The sequence below is a fragment of the Jaculus jaculus genome, chromosome 5 (assembly GCF_020740685.1).
Source record: "Jaculus jaculus isolate mJacJac1 chromosome 5, mJacJac1.mat.Y.cur, whole genome shotgun sequence".
NCBI lineage: Eukaryota > Metazoa > Chordata > Mammalia > Rodentia > Dipodidae > Jaculus > Jaculus jaculus.
Genome location: NC_059106.1, coordinates 109554696 through 109576489, shown reverse-complemented (window position 1 = coordinate 109576489; position 21794 = coordinate 109554696). Strand labels below are relative to the sequence as shown.

The 21794-nt window shown below is 38.4% G+C and overlaps 1 protein-coding gene across 3 annotated transcripts in view; it reads right to left on the bottom strand.

Annotated features, from left to right (window-relative positions):
- Positions 1 to 14297: 14297 nt before the first annotated feature.
- Positions 14298 to 21794, bottom strand: part of Atad2b (ATPase family AAA domain containing 2B) — a 251148-nt gene continuing 243651 nt past the window's right edge. For all 3 annotated transcript variants that reach the window (XM_045148831.1, XM_004663758.2, XM_045148830.1), the window contains one exon: positions 14298 to 17579. In XM_045148831.1, the coding sequence (XP_045004766.1) occupies positions 17538 to 17579 (42 nt within the window). In that variant the 3' untranslated portion in view covers positions 14298 to 17537. The remainder of the gene's footprint in view (positions 17580 to 21794) is intronic.

Sequence of the window (21794 nt, the reverse complement as noted above, 5' to 3'; positions counted from 1 at the left end):
CTAGTTCCTAGCAATTATAAAGTGAGCAGCAACAAACATGACTAAACAAGTATTTCTGTAGTAAAGAGTGGAGTCTTTAGGGCATGTGGTAGTTTGAATGAATGCCACCAATATATTCTGGAGTTTATTAAAGCTTGTAATTTATTATATGTTCAGCTGCCTGACTGGAAGAGCTGTCACTGTGCGTGGATTTGAGGGCCCAGCCCAAGGTGTGTTTGGGTGCAGATCTGTATTTCAAGACTAAAGGTATACAGAGTGCTTGAAACTTCCTCTGTATTTGTAAGCTTCAATAAATCCTTTCCTTCCATAAAATGGCCTTGCTTTGGAAGCTCATCCCAGCAACGTGAAACTGACTATGACAGAAAATTGGTACCAGTACTGAGGTGCTAATGTGAAATTAATCAGACCATCTGGATTTTTGTTTTTGGAAATTTGTGTGCTAGAGGAATGGGAAACTTGGTACTTACATCTAAACATGCCTTTAAGAAGCAGTAAACCAAGTTTTATGGACTATTCTGATGAGAGTTTGAAAATTCTAAGTGCAGAGAGAATTGTATTTGTAGGTTTGGCATATGAAATTTCAAAGGGAAAGGAAAGACTAAAGAGAACCATTTTGGAACTGGGCTACCAATATCAGGCTGTCTGTGTTCTGCTGTCCATGCTCAGAGAGTTTGATTAAGGTTACATTTGTAATGGACTTATGTGGTTGGCTAAAGATAAATAAGTGAGAGGTACAAGGTTTAAAATTGGAAAAATTGAAACAAGTTTAAAATTTACAGGCACAAAGACTGGTTCTAGGTTACTAAAACTACTATTGTCAAATAATTAACAATCTTAAGAAAGATGGCCCAACTACTTTACATGGAAACAATGGGAATGATTCCTAAGAAAAGACTAAATGGCAGGAATACAAACTCTTTAAAAAAGAAGAAACCTGCTCTCCAGGATCACGATTTATTTTGACTTGAAATAAGAACATGCCTGTTTCCTAAAACCTGGTATTGGTTTCAAAAACATAAAAATATGAATAAAGTGGTTCATAAAGAGGACACAGTTCCAGGAGCTGCTGCTGAGATGCAGCATGAGGCAGGGTGTGATGACCATGATAAAAAGTCTGGCAAAGCCATTGGATGATGAACCTTGGTTTACATGGAAAACCAAAGATTTTTATTTATTTTTTTATTTTTATTTTTAGCTATACCAGGACTGTGCAAGGGCTACCATGAAGCACTATTGGCTCAGGATGGGGAGGCTCAGCCCAGGTGGAGGGGCAGAACTGGAAAATCTGGAAAGTGTTAGTTGCTGGTTATGGTATCATATTTGAATTGCAGATATTTCATGTTTGTTTGGTTATTGAGTTTGCACTGGTCCAGTCTCTCTTTATTATGCCTTATAGCAATGGAAATTTTTAATCTGTGTCATTATATGTTGGAACTATATAACTTGTGTTGTTTTTATAGGACTTGCAGCTAAGAGACAATCTTAAATCTCTGATGAGACTTGAGACTTTGGAACTATCTTAACTTGGAAAAGACTATGGGGATGTTTGAAGGTGCAATATGAGATGATTTTGGATTAGGGACTAGGGGAAGAATATGGTAGTTTGGATTTCTCCCAATAAATTCAGGAGTTTATTAAAGCTTGTAAATTAATATATTTCCATCTGCCTAGCTTGAAGAAGTGTCACTGTGAGCGGATCCTAGAGTCCAGCCCTAAGGTATGTTTGGGGGTAGACCTGGAATTCCAGCCTAAAGGTTTACAGAGTGCTTGAGTTCTGCCTGGGTTCCCTGTTGTTTGGCCGCTTGATTTTGCTCTTGCTTTTGGTGGTGGAATTTCTCTTTTTTGCCATTATGGAACTTCCCCTGGATCAGTAAGCTTCAATAACTCCCCTTCCACAAGTAAACTGTGCCTTATTTGAAAGCTCATCCCAGTGATGTGAAACTATGACAGGGCCTATGCCCAAGAGTGGTAAAGCTAGATCAATTGGTAGATATAGTTTCATCTTTTTCTGGGGTCTGCATACTGATTTCCATAGTGGTTGTGCCAGTTTGCACTCCGACCTGCAGTGAGTAAGGTTTCCTCTTTCTCCACAGCCTTGTCAGTATTTGTTGTCAGTCAACTTTTTGATGAATGTCATCCTGACTGGGGTGAGATATAATCTCAGTTGTCATCATTTGTATTTCTCTGATGACTGAAGATGTTGAACATCTCTTTGGGTATGTAATAGCCATTTGTATTTCTTTCTTTGAGAATTCTCTGTTCAATCTTTTGATTGGAGTGCTTGATTTTTTTTTATTGTTTTTTTTAAGTTTTATTAACATTTTCCATGATTATAAAATATATCCCATGGTAATTCCCTCCCTCCCCACCCCCACACTTTCCCGTTTGAAATTCCATTCTCCATCATATTACCTCCCCATTACAATCATTGTAATTACATATATACAATATCAACCTATTAAGTATCCTCCTCCCTTCCTTTCTCCACCCTTTATGTCTCCTTTTCAACTTACTGGCCTCTGCTACTAAGTATTTTCATTCTCACGCAGAAGCCCAGTCATCTGTAGCTAGGATCCACATATGAGAGAGAACATGTGGCGCTTGGCTTTCTGGGCCTGGGTTACCTGACTTAGTATAATACTTTCCAGGTCCATCCATTTTTCTGCAAATTTCATAACTTCATTTTTCTTTACCGCTGAGTAGAACTCCATTGTATAAATGTACCACATCTTCATTATCCACTCATCAGTTGAGGGACATCTAGGCTGGTTCCATTTCCCAGCTATTATAAATTGAGCAGCAATAAACATGGTTGAGCATGTACTTCTAAGGAAATGAGATGAGTCCTTTGGATATATGCCTAGGAGCGCTATAGCTGGGTCATATGGTAGATCAATCTCTAGCTGCTTTAGGAACCTCCACACTGTTTTCCACAATGGCTGGACCAGATTGCATTCCCACCAGCAGTGCAGAAGGGTTCCTTTTTTTCCACATCCCCGCCAACATTTATGATCATTTGTTTTCATGATGGTGGCCAATCTGACAGGAGTGAGATGGAATCTCAATGTAGTTTTAATCTGCATTTCCCTGATGACTAGTGACGTAGAACATTTTTTAAGATGCTTATATGCCATTCGTATTTCTTCCTTTGAGAACTCTCTATTTAGCTCCATAGCCCATTTTTTGATTGGCTTGTTTGATTCCTTATTATTTAACTTTTTGAGTTCTTTGTATATCCTAGATATTAATCCTCTATCAGATATATAGCTGGCGAAGATTTTTTCCCATTCTGTAGGTTGCCTCTTTGCTTTTTTCACTGTGTCCTTTGCGGTGCAAAATCTTTGTAATTTCATTAGGTCCCAGTGGTTAATCTGTGGTTTTATTGCCTGAGCAATTGGGGTTGTATTCAGAAAGTCTTTGCCAAGACCAATATGTTGAAGGGTTTCCCCTACTTTTTCCTCTAGCAGTTTCAAAGTTTCCGTTCTGATGTTAAGTTCTTTAATCCATTTGGACTTAATTCTTGTGCATGGCGAGAGAGAAGAATCTATTTTCATCCTTCTGCAGATATTTATCCAGTTTTCAAAACACCATTTGCTGAAGAGGCTGTCTCTTCTCCAATGAGTATTTTTGGCATTTTTATCGAATATCAGGTGGCTATAGCTACTTGGGCTTACATCTGGGTCCTCTATTCTGTTCCACTGATCTACATGTCTGTTTTTGTGCCAGTACCATGCTGTTTTTGTTACTATGGCTCTGTAGTATAGGTTAAAATCAGGTATGGTGATACCACCAGCCTCTTTTTTGTTGCTCAGTATTATTTTAGATATTCGAGGTTTTTTGTGATTCCAAATGAATTTTTGGATTGTTTTTTCTATTTCCATGAAGAAAGCCTTTGGAATTTTGATAGGGATTGCATTAAATGTGTAGATTGCTTTAGGTAAGATTGCCATTTTCACGATATTGATTCTTCCAATCCAGGAACAAGGGATGTTTCTCCACTTTCTAGTGTCTTCTGCAATTTCTCGCTTGAGTGTTTTAAAGTTCTCATTGTATAGATTCTTTACTTCCTTGGTTAGGTTTATTCCAAGGTATTTTATTTTTTTTGATGCAATTGTGAATGGGAGTGATTCTCTGATTTCATCCTCTGTGTGTTTGTTGTTAGCATATATGAAGGCTACTGATTTCTGTGTATTTATTTTGTATCCTGCTACATTGCTGTAGGTTTTGATCAGCTCTAACAGCTTGCTAGTAGAGTCTCTAGGGTCCTTTATGTATAGAATCATGTCATCTGCAAATAATGATAACTTGATTTCTTCCTTTCCAATTTGTATCCCTTTTATGTGTGTCTCTTGCCTTATTGCTATGGCTAAGACTTCCAAAACTATATTAAATAAAAGTGGGGACAGTGGACACCCTTGTCTTGTTCCTGATTTTAGTGGGAAAGCTTCCAGTTTTTCCCCATTTAGTAATATGTTGGCTGTAGGCTTGTCATAAATAGCCTTTATTATATTGAGATATGTTCCTTCTATTCCCAGTCTCTGTAGGACTTTTATCATGAAGGGATGTTGGATTTTGTCAAATGCTTTCTCTGCATCTAATGAGATGATCATGTGATTTTTGTCCCTCAACCCGTTTATGTAATGTATTACATTTATAGATTTGTGTATGTTGAACCATCCCTGCATCTCTGGGATAAAGCCTACTTGGTCAGGGTGAATGATCTTTTTGATATACTCTTGTATTCTGTTTGCCAATATTTTGTTGAGAATTTTTGCATCTATGTTCATGAGGGAGATTGGTCTGTAATTTTCTTTTTCTGTTCTATCTTTGCCTGGTTTTGGTATCAGGGTGATGCTGGCCTCATAGAAGGAGTTTGGTAGAATTCCTTCTTTTTCTATTTCCTGGAAAAGCTTAAGAAGCAATGGTGTTAGCTCTGCCTTAAAACTCTGGTAAAATTCAGCAGTGAATCCATCTGGGCCTGGGCTTTTTTTAGTTGGGAGATTATTGATAACTGTTCAGATCTCCATGTTTGTTATAGGTCTATTTAAGTGATTAATCTCATTTTGATTTAATTTAGGTAGGTCATATAGATCAAGGAAATCATCCATTTCTTTCAGATTTTCATACTTTGTGGAGTATATGCTTTTATAGTATGTCCCTATGATTTTTTGAATTTCTCTGGAATCTGTTGTGATGTTACCTTGTTCATCTCTGATTTTATTCATTTGTGTCTCTTCTCTCTTTCTTTTGGTCAGATTTGCTAAGGGTTTATCAATCTTGTTTATCCTTTCAAAGAACCAACTCTTTATTTCATTAATTCTTTGGATTGTTCTTTTTGTTTCTATTTCATTAATTTCTGCCCTAATCTTTATTATTTCTTCCCGTCTACTGATTTTTGGTTTGCCTTGTTCTTCTTTTTCCAAGGCTTTAAGGCGAAGCATTAGGTCGTTTACTTGCGACCTTTCTAATTTCTTAATATAGGCACTTAAGGCTATAAATTTACCTCTTAGAACTGCCTTCATTGTGTCCCAGAGATTTTGGTATGTTGTGTTCTCATTATCATTTGACTCTATAAATTTTTTGATTTCCTTTTTGATTTCTTCATTGACCCACTCATCATTTAGTAGTGTATTGTTTAGTTTCCATGATTTTGTGTATGCTCTATAGCCTTTCTTGCTACTGATTTGTAGTTTAATTCCATTGTGGTCAGATAGAATGCAAGGAATTATTTCAATTTTCCTGAATTTGTTAAGATTTGCTTTGTGTCCTAATATATGGTCTATTTTAGAGAATGTTTCATGTGCTGCTGAAAAGAATGTATATTCTGCAGTCTTTGGATGAAATGTCCTGTATATATCTGTTAGGTCCATTCCTTCTATGACCTCATTTAGTCCAGATGCCTCTCTGTTTATTCTTTCCCTGGATGACCTGTCAATTGATGAGAGTGGGGTGTTAAAGTCACCCACCACCACTGTGTTTGGTGTTATCTGTGACCTTAGTTCTAATAGTGTTTGTTTGACGAATTTGGGAGCCCCCATGTTAGGTGCATATATGTTTAGGATTGTAATGTCCTCCTGTTGGAGTGTGCCCTTAATCAATATAAAGTGACCTTCCTTATCTTTCTTGACTAACATTGGACTAAAGTCTACCCTGTCTGATATTAGGATAGCGACCCCTGCTTGTTTTCTAGGCCCATTTGCTTGAAACACCGTCTTCCAACCTTTCACCCTAAGATAATGTCTATCCTTTGTAGAAAGGTGAGTTTCTTGGAGACAACAAATTGTAGGATCCTGCTTTTTAACCCAGTCTGCAAATCTATGTCTTTTCGTTGGGGCATTGAGACCGTTGATATTAAGAGATATTATTGAAAGGTGTGTATTTATGTTTGCCATTTGTGTGTGTGTGTGTGTTTTACTGGTTCTACCTGTGCTCTCTTCTGTTAACTGGTATTTGAGTATAGCTTGTTTTTTCTAGGTTCCTTATATGTGTGCTTTTCCTTTTGTTCAGCATGGAGGATTCTATCAAGTATTTTCTGTAGAGCTGGTTTTGTCTTCAAATACTCCTTTAACCTGCTTTTGTCATGGAATGTCTTTATTTCTCCATCTATTTGAATGGATAACTTTGCAGGATAAAGTAACCTTGGTTGACAGTTGTTATCTTTCAGAACTTGGAATATATCACTCCAAGCCCTTCTGGCTTTAAAAGTTTGTGTTGAATAATCTGCTGTAATCCTGATGGGCTTGCTTTTGTAGGTAACTTGATTTTTCTCTCTAACTACTTTCAATATTTTTTCTTTGGTTTGTGTGTTTGGAAGTTTGATTATAATATGGCGAGGAGAGGTTCTTTCTGGGTTTTGTCTGGCTGGGGTTCTAAAGGCTTCCTGTATCTGTATTGGCACCTCTTTCCCAATTTGGGGTAAATTTTCCTCTATGATTTTGTTGAAGATGCCTACTATGCCTCTGGAGTGGAGTTCTTCTCCTTCTACTATGCCCTGAATTCTTATATTGGATCTTTTCATAGTGTCCCGAATATCTTGAAATTCCCACTCATACTTTTCTATAAGTTTGTCTTTCTCTTTGTTGGACTGCATTAGGTCTGCCACCTGGTCTTCTAGCTTAGATATTCTGTCCTCTCCCTCATCCATCCTACTGGTGAGATTTTCTACAGAGTTTTTTATTTCGTTAACTGTGTTCTTCATTGCTAGTAATTCTGACTGGTTTTTTTAAATTATTTCTATTTCCCTATTTATGTCTTGTATTGCCTTCTTTATTTCATTAAATTGGTGTCCTGCCTCTTCTTTGATTCCTTTGATTTCCTCTTTGATTTCCTCTTTGATTTCTTCTTTGATTGTTTTCATGTGTTCTTTGACCTCTTTGAACATATTTATAATTATTCTTTTGAACTCTTTCTCAGGCATTTCCTCTAACTCTTTCTCACTGGGGGACATTTCTGATGCATTAATACTTTTAGGTGGATTTATATCGTCTTGCTTTTTAGTGTTTCTTGTGTTATAATGTATATATTTTTGCATCTTGGATTAAGTTAATGCTTGGATTTTCTAGCTAGCTGTGTATTCTTAGCTGTATCAATTGATTTGATGTAATATATTTTCAGGGTAGGACCTTAAGGTATTAGGTGTGGCTCTTAAGACTCTCAGAGTATCTACAAAGATGTTCTTAGGGGTTGAGTTTCCCTGCTTTAGGAGTATTCAAGCAGGCTGAGTGGAATAAAATACAGGTAGATTCTAAAATTTAACTAAACACTGTACACATTCAATCAGAAACAGCCCCGAGTATGTATGCAAGAGTAGTTATTATAATGACCAGATCCTCTATCAACAAAGAGGTTTAGATTTCTGGTCTGTTGAGGGATCCAAGTCAGCTTGTGACCAAGTGAGACCCTTCCCTGGTGCAATCCCAGTTACCTTGGGTGATTTTGGTCTCAGTCAAGTTGCTGCCTGGGTCGTCGGGCTGCTGTCCTGATTTCTGGAGCTGGGCACTTGCTTTTCCTACGGGGCAAACCGAGCCGCTGCTGCTGCCTCTGCTGCTGCCGTAGCTGCCACCACCGGAGCCACCACCGCCGCTGAAGCTGCCGCTGCCGTGTCCACCGCCGCTGCTCCCCCCGAAGCCGCTGCTGCGGGATCTGCCGCCGCTGCCGCTCCTGGGTCCGCTGCTGCTGGGGCCGCTGGTACCGGTGCTGGAGCCGCTGAAGTTGCTGCCGAACTCTGCTCCTGCTTGGGTCCCGCTGTCAGCCCAAGTTGGCGTGGCCGGGTCCCGGGCCGCTGCTGTGTTCACTGGAGCTGGGTTCAGGCGGTGGGGGAGGGGAGGGAGCCGCGGCTGCTCTGGATCTCTCGCTGCTCCACGTGTTCTTCTACCTCGCGGTCTTCTCCTCCGCTGCTCGCTGCCGCTCTCCCCTCACGTTTCCCGAGTTGCGGAGAGCGTGGTGTGATGGGAAAATCCTGCACCTGGCTTTTCCTGTGGCTCGAGCCAAGAGTCTGGCGGCTTTCTGCTGCGCCGCGGCTGCGGGGGTTGGCCGAGCTGCCGGAGCCGCTTTTCCCGCCTGTGCGGGCTCTGGATGCTCTATAACTCTTCTACTTCTCCGCTGCCGCCTCAATTTCCTATACACCTCACTTTTTAGTAAAAGTGTGTATTTTGCTGAGTTTTTTTGGTCTTTCTCCCCCCTAGGCTGCTTTGGCGTGGTACCTACACCGCCATCTTAACCGGAAGTCTGATTTTTTTTTTATTGTTTAACTTTTTGAGTTCCTTGTAGGTTCTAGATATTAGACCTTTGTTGGAGGTATAGCTGGTGAATATTTTCTCCCATTCTGTGGGTTGTCTATTGACTCTGTTGATAGTTTGCTTGTCTGTATGGTAGCTTTTTAGTTTCATGAAGCCCCAGTGGTGTAGTGGTGATCTAATTTTCTGTGCTATTGGGGTCTTAATCAGGAAGTCTTTCCCTATCCTTATATCATGGACTATTCTCCCTGTTTTTTCTTCTAGTTGTTTTAAGAGTTTCAGGTCTTATATTGATGTCCTTAATCTATTTATAGTTTACTTTTGTACAGGGTGAGTGAAATAGGTCAAATTTAATTGCACAGGCTGATTTCTCCAGCACCATTTGTTGAAGTGTTGTCTTTTTTTTTTTCCCTGCGGTGTATATTTTTGGCTCTTTTGTCAAAGATCAGGGAGTTATAGTTGCTTGAATTTAAAGATGGGGCTTTGATTCTGTTATATTGATCCGTGTGTCTGTCTTGGTGCCAGTACACCATGGTATTTTAGTTATTATGACTTTGTAGTGTATCTTGAAATCAAGTATGATGATACCTCCAGATGTATTTCTTTGTTGAAGATATTTTTGGCTATCTGTGGCCTCCTATTCTTCCATGTGAACTTTGACACTTTTTTTTTTCTATCTCTGTGAAGAACATTGCTGGAAATTTTATTGGAATTGCATTGAATCTGTATATTGCCATTTTTACAATACTAATTCTTCCAATCCATGAGCATAGGAGGTCTTTACATCATCTCATGTCTTCCTCAGTTTCTTTCTTTAGTGTTTTTATGTTTTCCTTGTATAGGTCTTTCACTTTCACTTGCTAATGATATATCAATATATTTAAATATTTTGTGGATATTGAAAATGACATAATGTAGCTTATCTCTCCATATGTTTATCTTTAACATATAGGAAGGCTACTGACTTTTGTGAATTGATTTTGTATCCTACCATTTTACTGAACTTATCAGCTTTAGAAAATTTTTAGTGGAGTATTCTAGATCACACACACACACACACACACACACACAAACACACACACACATATATATATATATATATATATATACATGACCATGTCATCTGCAAATAGGGCTAGTTGGAATTCTTCCTTACTCTGGTCCCCATAAACCCATGTGTTCTGAACGGTAGGTACTCAGCTAGTGACAATTTGGGAATTGAAACCTTCAGGATGCAGTGTATTATTGGTGTTGAGCTTATGGGTGTCATAAACAGCTTCCCCTTGCCAGTGTCTGGCACATCTCCTGCTGCTATTGTCCACCTGATGTTGGCCATGAGGTAATGACCACCCTCTGCTCATGCCATTGTTTTTCCCTGCTACCATGGAACTTCCCCTCGAGTCAGTAAGCAAAATAAACCCTTTCCTCCCACAAGTTGCTCTTCAGGTGTTTTCTAGAAGCAACATGAGGCTGATAGCAACAGTAAAATTGGTACCAAGATGTGGAATCATTGCTGCTAGAAACCTGATCCTGTGGCTTTGCAGGAAAAATGTGAATGAATTTGAAATCTTGGCCTAAGAGATGTCTTGCAGTACAGTAAGTACAGCTTGATGAAATATTCTGTTGAGAGTTGAAAGAACTGAATCCAGTAAGAACTAAGGACTGTGAAGTTTGGCTTATGAGGGTAAGAAAGAGCTTTGCCTGGACTGGGCTTGAAACAGTTTGTATGAGAGGCTTGCTGTTATGTTCATGTCCTGAGAACTTGGGTAGGGTTGCATTATGTTGAAATTGACTGGTATGAACAGGGGGATATGGACAGAAAAAAAAAAAAAATGAAATCTTTGGGCCAAAACTGCTTGTCCATTCAGCTGCAACTATTTGAGAGATTACAACCATTGACATTGGGCCAGCTGACCTGCACTGGGACAACAGGAAGAATGCAGACTCATTTGAAGGAGCCTGAATGCTGACGGAGTGTCCTGTTCTTCATGGTCTGCTTTATTCTCCCCTGGGTTAATAAGTTGGTAGCCCACTTGGTACTATGGAGTACAACAAATGCAGGAAAGAGAAGTTCATTAAATTTGCAACACAATTTTGTATTTTAAAATGGTCATGGATAGTGTGAAGCAGGCTGTTAGATTACCTGTGTGGACGTCCAATGGAGCCATGTGGATGGACTGTGGGTTGCAGAGGAGAGCCAGTGGAGATGTCAGGACTATGGGATTTCTTCTACCAAGAGCTGTGGCACTGGATGCACTTTCTGGAACTATGATTAGTCTAGCTGGAGGGGCAGAATTGGAACTCCAGAGACTCATCACTGGTTAGAATTATTGGACTTGGGGTCATGTCACTGATTAGAGTTGTCATATTTGGAGCTACAAAGTTGGTGTTTAGCCTATTTGTTTTAAATCTTACATTTGTTGTATATTTCTTTGATATGCCCAATGCTATCTGAAAAGTATGAATGTTTATTCTGTGCCATTATGGGTTCTTTTTTGGTATTATGATTTAGTGAAAAGACCTTGGATTATGGGCTGGAGAGATTGCTTAGTAGTTAAGATGCTTGCTTGTAAAGCCTAAGGACTCAGGTTTCATTCTCTGGACCCACATAAGCCAGGTACACAAGGTGGCACATAATTTGGAACTCATTTGCAGCGGCTAGAGGCCCTGGCATGCCCAGTCTCTCTGTCACTTTCTCTCTCTCAAATAAATTAAAAAAATAATAAAGACCTTGGACTATGGCAATGTTTGAACATCATTGTGATTGATTAAAAAAAAAAAAGTGGGACTTTTAAAGTTGGACTGAACGTGTTGCTTTTTTTTTTTTTTTTTTCTGTGCCATATCCCTCTGTTCACACCAGTCAATGCATTTTACATCATGGATGGGTATCAGTTTATGGGAGCCAGGGATGGAATGTGGTGGTTTGATTCAGGTGTCCCCATAAACTTATGTGTTCTGAATGCTAGGTCACCAGCTGCTGGCAATTTTGGGAACTGGAACTCCCGGAGGCAGTGTATTTTTGGGAATGGGCTTATGGGTATTATAGCCAGCTTTCCCTTGCCAGTGTTTGGTACATCTCCTGCTACTATTGTCCACTTGATGTTGGCCATGAGGTGATATCCATCCTCTTCTCATGCTATTGTTTTCCCCTGCCCTCATGGAGCTTCCCCTCAAGTTTGCATGCCAAAATAAAACCTTTCCTCCAACAAACCACTCTTGGTCAGGTGTTTTCTGCCAGCAACATGAAGCTGACTGCTATTTTGGGTCTGGGTAGACCTGTGACCCAGACCCCTGAGAGCTTGCTGCAGAAGCAGGCCCCTAGCTCTGTCTTTCTGATTGAATAGCCCCTGGGTACTCAACTCCCCTTCATGATTAAAACACTGGAGAGACTAGGGATGAAGGGCCCATATAAAGATAAAGACTGTAATGCACCTAAGGTTCAGATCACATTAAATGGGAAAAACTCAAAGCAGTCCCAATATGGTCTGGAGCAAATGGGTGCCCACTCTCACCACTGCCTTCAACATATATGAAATCTTAGCTCAAGCAGTAAGACAAGAGAGAGAAAGCAGATACTAATTGGTAGGTGTTGCAGTCAGCAATACTGCCACAGTAACTCCTATTGAATGGTCTTACACAAATCATGTTTTTGGAAAAAGAGGTACTGTCAGGAAAAGTGAGCCCTAAGTTGGTGTTAAGTGAAAGAAAGCAGAAAACCTAACTCCATCACCATTTTGAAGACAACCATGCTCTTAAAGGGGATAGGGTGGCATGCTATTAATCCCAGCACTCAGGAGGCAGTCAAGGCCAGCCTGGGCTATGGTGAGAGCCTACCTTGAGGAAAAAAAAAAGGCAGAGGGGGGGACAGGGTGACAATTACTACTACAAAATCTCTAAAAGACTTTGATATTCTCTTAGTTCAGATGCCTAATATTCTGAACAAAGGACAGAAGGAAATTCAGTTCAGGGCAGTAAAAGGTAGAAGAGAACAAAAAGTATTTATGTAAATAACCAAAATCTTCAAGTCCTTTGTAAAAATAATCCAACACTAAAGTATCCCTAATGAGATTTTTTATTATGACACACAACCAAACTACGCAATTTCACGATTGTTCTTAAAAGAAAAGAACTAAGGGGTCAGGCATGATGGAACACATCTTTAATCCTAGCTAGCACTGGGGAGGCAGAAGTAGGAGGATGGCTGTGAGTTCGAGGCCAGAGACTACTTAGTGAATTCCAGGTCAGCCTGGACTAGAGTAAGACTCTACTTTGCAAAAGAAAAAAACTAAAATTAAGGCAACCAACATTTATGATATCTGGTATTTCCACAGCAGAATATGAGGTAACTAGGTGTAGGAAGTACAACATTTGTCTATCCCACAGTAAATAAAGGCTACCTAGCACATAAATGTGAAAATAACAAGGGAATTTGGGGCTGGGAAGATGGCTCAGAAGTTAAAGGCAATTGATTATAAAGCCTGCTGGCCTGAGTTCCATTCCCTAGTACCCATGTACAGCCAGATGCACAAAGTGGCACATATACCTGAAGTGTGTTTGCAATGGTGGGAAGCCCTAGTGTTCCCATTCTCTCTCTCATCACAAATAAATAAATAAATAAATATATATATATATATTTTTTTTTAAATGGAATTTGTGTATTTAAAAACAGCCAAAGATAACTTCACAGGTGTTGAGTAGGGATAAAATGAAATAGACATTTTAATACTAACCTCTGATTTTACTGTAGTTTCCACAGGAAACTAAAACTGGTTAAGTAAAATTCACCTTCATTTCCAAGGTCTGAAATTTTTGATTAAGCCTCAAATGCATATGTAAACATTCATACAGGAAAAAAAAAATTTCTGAAGTAACCCATTTGCTTCTGTACAACATATTTCAGAAATATTTACTTAGTTAAATCAAAGCACTGCTTTCTCAACACCTTTAATACCTGCACTTGGGCCTAATACCTGCACGTGGAGGCAGAGGAGAAGGATCACTGTGGAGTTCGAAGCCACAATGAGACTATACAGTGAATTCCAGTCAGCCTGGACAAGAGTGAGACCTTGCCTCGAAAAACAAAACAAAACAAAACACTAGGGCTGGAGGAATGGCTTGGTGGTTAAGGTGTTTGCCTGAAAAGCCAGAGAACCCAGGTTTGATTCCCCAGGACCCACGTTAGCCAGATGCACAAAGGGGCGCACATGTCTAGAGTTCATCTGCAGTGGCTGGAGGCCATTCTCTCTCTCCCTGTCTCTCTCCTCTTCTTTCTCTGTCAAATAAATAAATAAATAAAAATAAAATATTAAAAAACTAAAAATAAAAAAACCTAAAAAATACAGGGACATATTTAAACTCTAAATATGCATAGTAGTATTCAAGGGAGTACTTAATGAGCATCAACATGCCCTATCTATAGAAAAGATGACTTTAGCTAGAAAAGTAGCATATGCAACCAACAGTATCACAAACAAGCTAAAGACATGCTTTTCTTATCATCTTTATTCAAGTATTTCACAGCAGTTATATTACAAATTACAGTAAATGTTCAAATTCCAGAATTTAAAAATTAAATAATTTATTCCAAACTAATGTAAAATGAAGTCAAATGCAAAACATCAATTTAACACAATTCTAAATTAAACTACAAACCCAAAAACAGACCATAGTTGATGAAGTCTACTTTATCTACAAAGTAGACATACATGACTGAAACCAAATTGGACTCCCAAGTCTATGTAACCAAATGTACAAAATACAAAAGATGCAGGTTTAAGCCCAAATTCAAGCTTACAGTATGATTACAAATAATAATTATAGTAACAATGGCATTCAGCTACGGGACCTGACACTGAAGAGACCTACTGAATAGCACCATAGCTGAACCAACTTAATCAAAAAAGGGAAGAAATTACCAACCCACTTCCTAAAAATAAAATTCAGTAAACCTACAAATACATTGGCATAAGAGAAAAATCAAGTCATAAAGGGACATTAAAAAATTAATCACAGGAAAGATTCAAGCTCAAAAACACAATTAACTCCACAGCCATCAGTTTCAACCATAATGTGGTTCCATCATCTTCAAAAAGCTCCCAGGGTCCCCACAGCTGAGCGTGACTATTGCTGGGCTGGGCTGTGACACATACTGATCTGAGAGCAAGGTTTTACACAGGAGCTTATCATTTATAATGCTCACATAGGAAGAACAGAGGTCAATTTGTACATATTTTTGCCAATGCTATACAGCAAAAATAGGAACTTTACAGAAAAGTAAACAAAAACGAGTCGACTTGGATAATTACACAAGCTGCGTTTATCTGTAGAACCACCAGGTATCTGTAAAATAAACAAAACTGGCATAATGTGTTTCTCTTTTAGGGGGAAAGGGACCTGAAGAGTTGGCATAATTTCAGCTTTTCCCCCCATTGGCATGAGACTGGCTTTCTCGTTAAGACCTAAACTGTTCAAAGTGGCAGTTCCTACACGGAGGTTGCCTCTGATTTCTCCATCTCCATCAAGGACAAACAAAAACAAAAACTTTTATCTTCTGGAAGCATTTTAATGCTGTCCATTCATAAATAAATTTCCCTTGTCAAACTCACCAATGGCTAAAGTCTTAATTAACTTGTACAAATTTAGAAACCTACTAAGAACATGTGCGGTTTCCTTCCTTTCCTAAGTGCTGCTGTTACTTGAACAGAATGCTTCAATTCGAGTAACTGGAATAAATAGTAAAAAAAGAAAATAGTGCAGCAAGAACCTGAGACTTGCAAAAACCCTTTAACCAGAAACTTGCTACAAAAAATCTGCTACATCTTTTTTTCATCAAATCTTTAAATTCTGTAACAATTTCCATCAAAATACAAAATGCTAATGTATTAGACAGTAAAATAGTTTGCACTGGTATGATGGTAATAAATACTAAAGAAAGCATGAAAATCCTCCGAATAATCAAATTGGAGGTTTCAAATCACCTCCCCTTTAAAACAGTTCATCGTTAATTACACTTGTCCACCTTAAAAATACAGTGTGTCTACATGGGTAGTATTTTGATTTATATGATAACTAAATTGTATGAAACTTTCCTAGACTAGGCAGAAAGAAAAGAAGTGACATGAAATAACACAAAGAAGCAGAATTACAAGGTGCAAATGTAAAGGTCAATACAAAGCCACACTTAGGATCACTGCAGTGTCCTGGCCAGAGCATGCTGTGTGCACACCACAAGCAGCCAGAGACAAGAGACAAGTACCTTAGCTACAGCATGTAAACGGTGACAAAGTGATTACAGGACCCTGTAAACACTGTTGGTAACTAAAACACAAAAAGCTGAGGTAGCTTAGTATCTCTGCAGCAGTCCAAGACCATGTGCCCTAATTAAAACTAAAACTACATGTGTTGCATATATTGGAAAGACACACCTGCAGTTAACGGCTGTAATAAATAAAGATAGCAAGCCAGCTTGTCTGCAAAATTTTCTATATTTTGTTTAAAAATTATCTGATAAAAAATGTCACTGCACTCCCTTTGCCTCTTTGCTACTGCCTCGACAGTGTTTCCAAATTTGTAGAAAGTTTTTGTAAAATTTGTAACCCATAATTAATTTCAGGTAAATACAATTCACAAAAATCACTAAACAAGATCCAAAATGGGCTCCAATCAAAATGAAGAGTTGTGAAGGTAAGTTTATGGGAAAGGATTTAAATGTTAATACTGTTATTCAAGGACATACCAGAGCTCACTTGCAAATACAGAAAATGAATTTTACAGTTTCTGACAAATTCTTCTCTTTCTGTCCATGTGGCAAGTCCTGGCTCCAAACAAAACAATAACAACCTACTACACTTGAAAACCATTTTTCTCTGGTAACTCAAACATGAGTAACTATTCAACTGCCTCTGACAGAAGAATGGCCACCATTTCTTTTCTAGTTAGTATCAACAATATGGAAAAAGTACATGGGTTTTCTGTGGACTGTGTTTTAGTACATGTTTCTTAAACAGAAACAATGAGTACAGGAAACCTTGCCACCTCAGTATATTATGTGGCTTACTGAGTATCTTGATTGTTTTGAGAATAGACAGGCATTTAATACCAGAATACTGGCTGTCTCTTAATGACTATCAAAATTTATTTTCAAGGTTGTGACCAAAGAAAACATTCTAATTTATTTGCTGCAAAGAAGCCCATCCATTTAGCCTCATCTTTCTCAAATGAATAAAAAGGCACATCAAAGGCAGTTCTAAAGAGCCTAATTTTACCCAGTTTCCCACCAGAATATACCATAGCCAACTCTAAAAGAGGTTTTCAGTCCATTACCCAAAGGAGGGAAATTGGATCAAAGGGACAAAAAGAAGGAATACACACACACAAACACACACACAAAAAAATAAAAATAAAAAAGTAAAAAAAAAAAAAATAGGTTGCCCACTGTTTCAACAATCCAACAAAGTTAGAACTGCCCCATCCAGTTTCCTCCTGTTTGCTGGTCTGCTCCCTAAGAGAGAATCTCCCAGAGAGAGTGCACAAAAGAGGAGCATAACGAAAGCAGTTTCTGTAGCACCAAAATCTCCAAGCTGTGGGGTTGTATTTTTTATTTGTGGAAATACAACATGTTTCTGAAGTTTTGTTTGGTTCTTGTAGGCTGGTTGGTTTCAGGTACCTGAGACAATAGCACCAAATTGAACAGAAAGAATGAATGAGCGAGCACTTTACACCAAGGCTCTGCACATAATTGGTGCAATTTGAAAGTGAATGGCTCAGAAGACTGCTCTGTTAGGAGCAGATTAGAGAGAAGTTCATAGGAATGTCTCAAACATATGAACTGTTCTTTCCATCTCCTGTAAGAGAAAGAAGTGCATGTTATCTACTACACAGAACACAAAGGGATTCTTCTCTGTTCAAATTTGAGTATTTTTACAGCTATTATGTAAAACAATGTGCTCTAGATAATTCCAAGTATTTCTTCTTTTACTTTTTGGAAAACCAGAATGGAAAAGATAGCTACATTCAACTTATTCATTATGCTGGATACTGTACTTAAGAAATACATTCAAAATACATAAGTAAATAGGTATGTAAGATATATATTTATATATCAAGTTCATATATGTTTTTAGGTTAATTCCCACAATATGTTGAAGGTTGTCAAAAGATATTATTATGCGCCCCATCTTTACAAATAGAGAGACTGAGGCTGAGTAAAGAATAAATACTCTAACAGCCAGTAAGTAGCAAGATCATACTTGAATTATGAGTTGGATGTTGTGGCACACACCCTTAACCCCTGCACTTAGAAGGCAGAGTTAGGAGGATTGCCATGAGTTTGAGGCCAGGCTAGGACTACACAGTTAATTCCAGGTCAGCCTGGGCTAGAGTGAGATACTACCTGGGGGATTAAGGGGAGGAAACTTGGTTTTTTTTTTTTTTCTTTTTTCTTTTTTGAGAGCGAGAGAGAGAACCTCACTAGGTAGCCTAGGCTGTAGTCCAAGAAGTCCTCTTTCAATCCTCTATTCTCAGCCTCCAGAGTCCTGTGATTAAAGGTATATACCACCATGTTCAAAATGAGAATTCAAATATAAGCAGCCTCCCTCTAGAAACTGGACCCTTCCTTACTCATTACATTCTAACACCCAAAGCAAAATGAATGCATTCAGTGTAGCAAAGCTTATGTTAAAAGTACAGACTATATCCTATTCTCCTATCCTTTCTAATCCTAGCTGAAAAGAGAAAAAAAACAAGGCCAGAATGAGTGGCCACCATCACCACCCACCAATAAGGATCCTCACAACTGCTTCCATCCCTTTCCTCCCTGAAGAACAGCCCTACTTTACAAAAGTTCCAAACCCCATCTATTCAGAGATGTTTCATTGATAGAAAGTATTCAATTCATCAAGTTTGTTTGAACAAAGAAATCCTAGAATTAAACATACAAAGAACTGTACATACATTAGGATAGGCAAATATTAGTTACACATAGGATATCAGGTTTTCTTCTCTCATTTTAAACCTTTCCAACAAAATTCTATTCAATGTCTCTGCAAAACAGGCTACACTAACAGATTATTGCCTGGTAAGTTCTTTTATATGATCAATGAAAATCATTCCAACTAAGTGGTTTATCATTTATTTTTGAGGAGGGAAAATCAGGTTATAAAACAAAATATACAATATGATCATAAATTAAAACATGCATTCATTAAGTTTATACATATTACTGACATATAGAATATTTCAAAAGACTAATCCCAATGGGTGTCTTGTCAGTAGTGGGACATGCTAATATTTCTCTTTTCTCATGTGTGCTATCCAGTAACTTCTACTTATTATCCAGCTTTGAAAAAATGAAGGTCTTACAAAAATGTGGTTGTAAAATAACTCCTTATTTACTCCACATCCAAAATATGGTCTAATTTTAACAGTCTAGAATCTAATTGCAACAAACACATTTCATTTGGTTATACTCCTTTTCATTTTTAAAAACTGCATAGGGTCTGAAGAGATGGCTTAACAGTTAAGGCACTTGCCTGCAAAGCCAAAGGACCAAGGTTCAATTCCCTAGGACCCACGTAAGTCAGATGCACAAGGTAACACATGCATCTGGAGTTCGTTTGCAGGGGCTGGAGGCCCTGGCAGGCCCATTCTCTGTCTGCCTCCCCTCAAATAAATGAATAAATAAGAACTGCATATACTTATCATATGCACCATGTTTTGAAATACGTAGCTATATGTGCACATATATACATATATATGTATCTCATCTCACTGATAATAGTCATTCTAATAAAAGTAATTTTACTTTTTCAAGTTTTCAATTTTGTTATAGTTAGTGCCTACTGATTATGTAAATAATGGGATTCACTGTTGTGGTGAAATCGTTCCAGGTTATGTCTACTTGGATCTCTATAGGTCTCCTGTTCCTTGAAATCCATGTCTTCCCCTACATAAGAAAACTTCTATGCTATTACTTCATTGGATGCATTTTTATATTCTTAACCTTCATTTCTTTCCCTCTTATGCCAGTGATAGCAAAAACTTGATTTTGGTGGTATTTTAAAAATATTGCATGAAAAAAAGTTATTGCATGACCTCATTTTAAAAAAGTCATTTCAAGGGACGGAATTACCATGGAATTTTTTTTTATAATCATGGAAAATGCTAATAAAAAGTTAAAAAATTTTTTTAAAAAAAGTTATTTCTATCTGAAAGTGGTATTTCAAAAGATCTGTTTTCTGGGGCTGGAAAGATGGCTAAGTGGTTAAGACAATTGCCTCCATGTAAAGCTAGATGCACAAAGTGGCACATACATCTGGAATGTATTTGCAGTGGTCAGAAGCCCTGGCACGTCCATACTTGTTCTTCCCCCCACCCCCTGCTCCTCTGTGTGTCTGCTTGCAAATAAATATATAAAATAATTTTTAAAAAACCTATTTTTGGCATGTCTGTTATGGGGGAAGCAAACCGCTTTCTAGTTGGACTTGAGGCCTGCACCATGGGAGAGAAATCTTGCCTGGCACTGAAAGCCTATGGCTTGAGAGGTCATAAACCATAGAGGGAAAACTACTACTAGTAGTTTGTCTGGCTAAATGAATACATTAAAAACTATTAGTAGTGGTATCTGACTAAATAGATTTTTTGACTAAATAGATTTTGATGCCCATCTAAACTGTTCTCTAAATATTTACATTTAATGCCCATATAGTAATGCTACTGCCATTTTTGGTTAGAGAATCTTCTCTTTTCAAATGATGGTGACATCTGGGGTGACTCAAAACTCACCAAAGTGCTGAGAAGTAACAATGGAGTGTCCAACACTAAATGGGACATCTCTATCACACCCTCCAGGGTCAGGGGCCATTGTGGAAGAGGTGGTGGGAAGAATGTAAGAGACAAAGGAAGAAGAGTGCTTACAATACTGTCTTCTAGTTACAAAGGGACCTTGATATTCATGACCTCATAGTGGCTGACACAACCTACACAAAACCTGCCTGACAGGAGGAAAAAATGATGACACCAAAATAAAGAGACGAAAGAAGGGATTCAGTGAAGGGGGTTGCTGGGCAGGGGGAAAGGGAGGATGGTGGGAGGGAATTATGATCATGGTTTATTGTCTATATTTATGGAAGTTGTCAAAAAAAATTGTCATTATTATTATTATTGGGTTTTTGAGGTAGGGGGTCTTACTCTAGCCCAGGCTGACCTGGAATTCACTATGGAGTCTCCGGGTAGCCTCAAACTCACAGCAATCCTCCTACCACTGCCTCACATTGCTGGGATTAAAGATGTGTGCCTTAAAAACCTGTTTTTAAGCCATATTTTTTTTTTCCCCTTCCACGTGCAGTCTGTTGCTGAGATTTTCATCTATTGCTTTTTCTTTGAGATAGGATACCCCAACCAGGCCTTAAATTCACAATCCTCCTTCAGCCTCCCCAGTTCTGGGATTACAGGTATGTATCACATGCCACACTTACCTAAATTTGAGAGAAAACTAGCTAAAGCACATGATAAATGGTAGATAGCTAGGGGAAGCTCACAAGACAGGAACCTCATATATGCCTGAATAAAATGTACTCTCATTTCTTCTCAGCACTTTCTGTTTTTAATGCAGTCTCATATATCCCACAGAACCAAATTCCAACTTGATTTATGGCCAAGGATCTTGAACTTCTGATCATCCTGCCTACACCTGTCAGGTTCTCCTACCTCTTTAGATCTGAAATGGAAGGGATTGTGGGCAAGCCACACTCAACAGTCCCAAGTATTACTACAGAACAAACTACGGAGGAAAGAATTGTGATAAATTATTCTGTGAAGTCATGTACACAGAAACACAGGTATCTGTCTTTAGATAGACAAGGAAACTGCTACTTTCTTTTATGAGACAAAATGGTAGACTCTGCTCTTCAAACTACAACACAGAATAATTTTTCTCGGTGGTAGAAATCACAACCAGTCTCTCATGCATGCAAGGCAACAAGCATGTGACCACTGAGTTTATAGCTCCACCTCATTCTTCTAATCTTAAATCTTTTCAACATTCTTCTGTTACTTTGTAG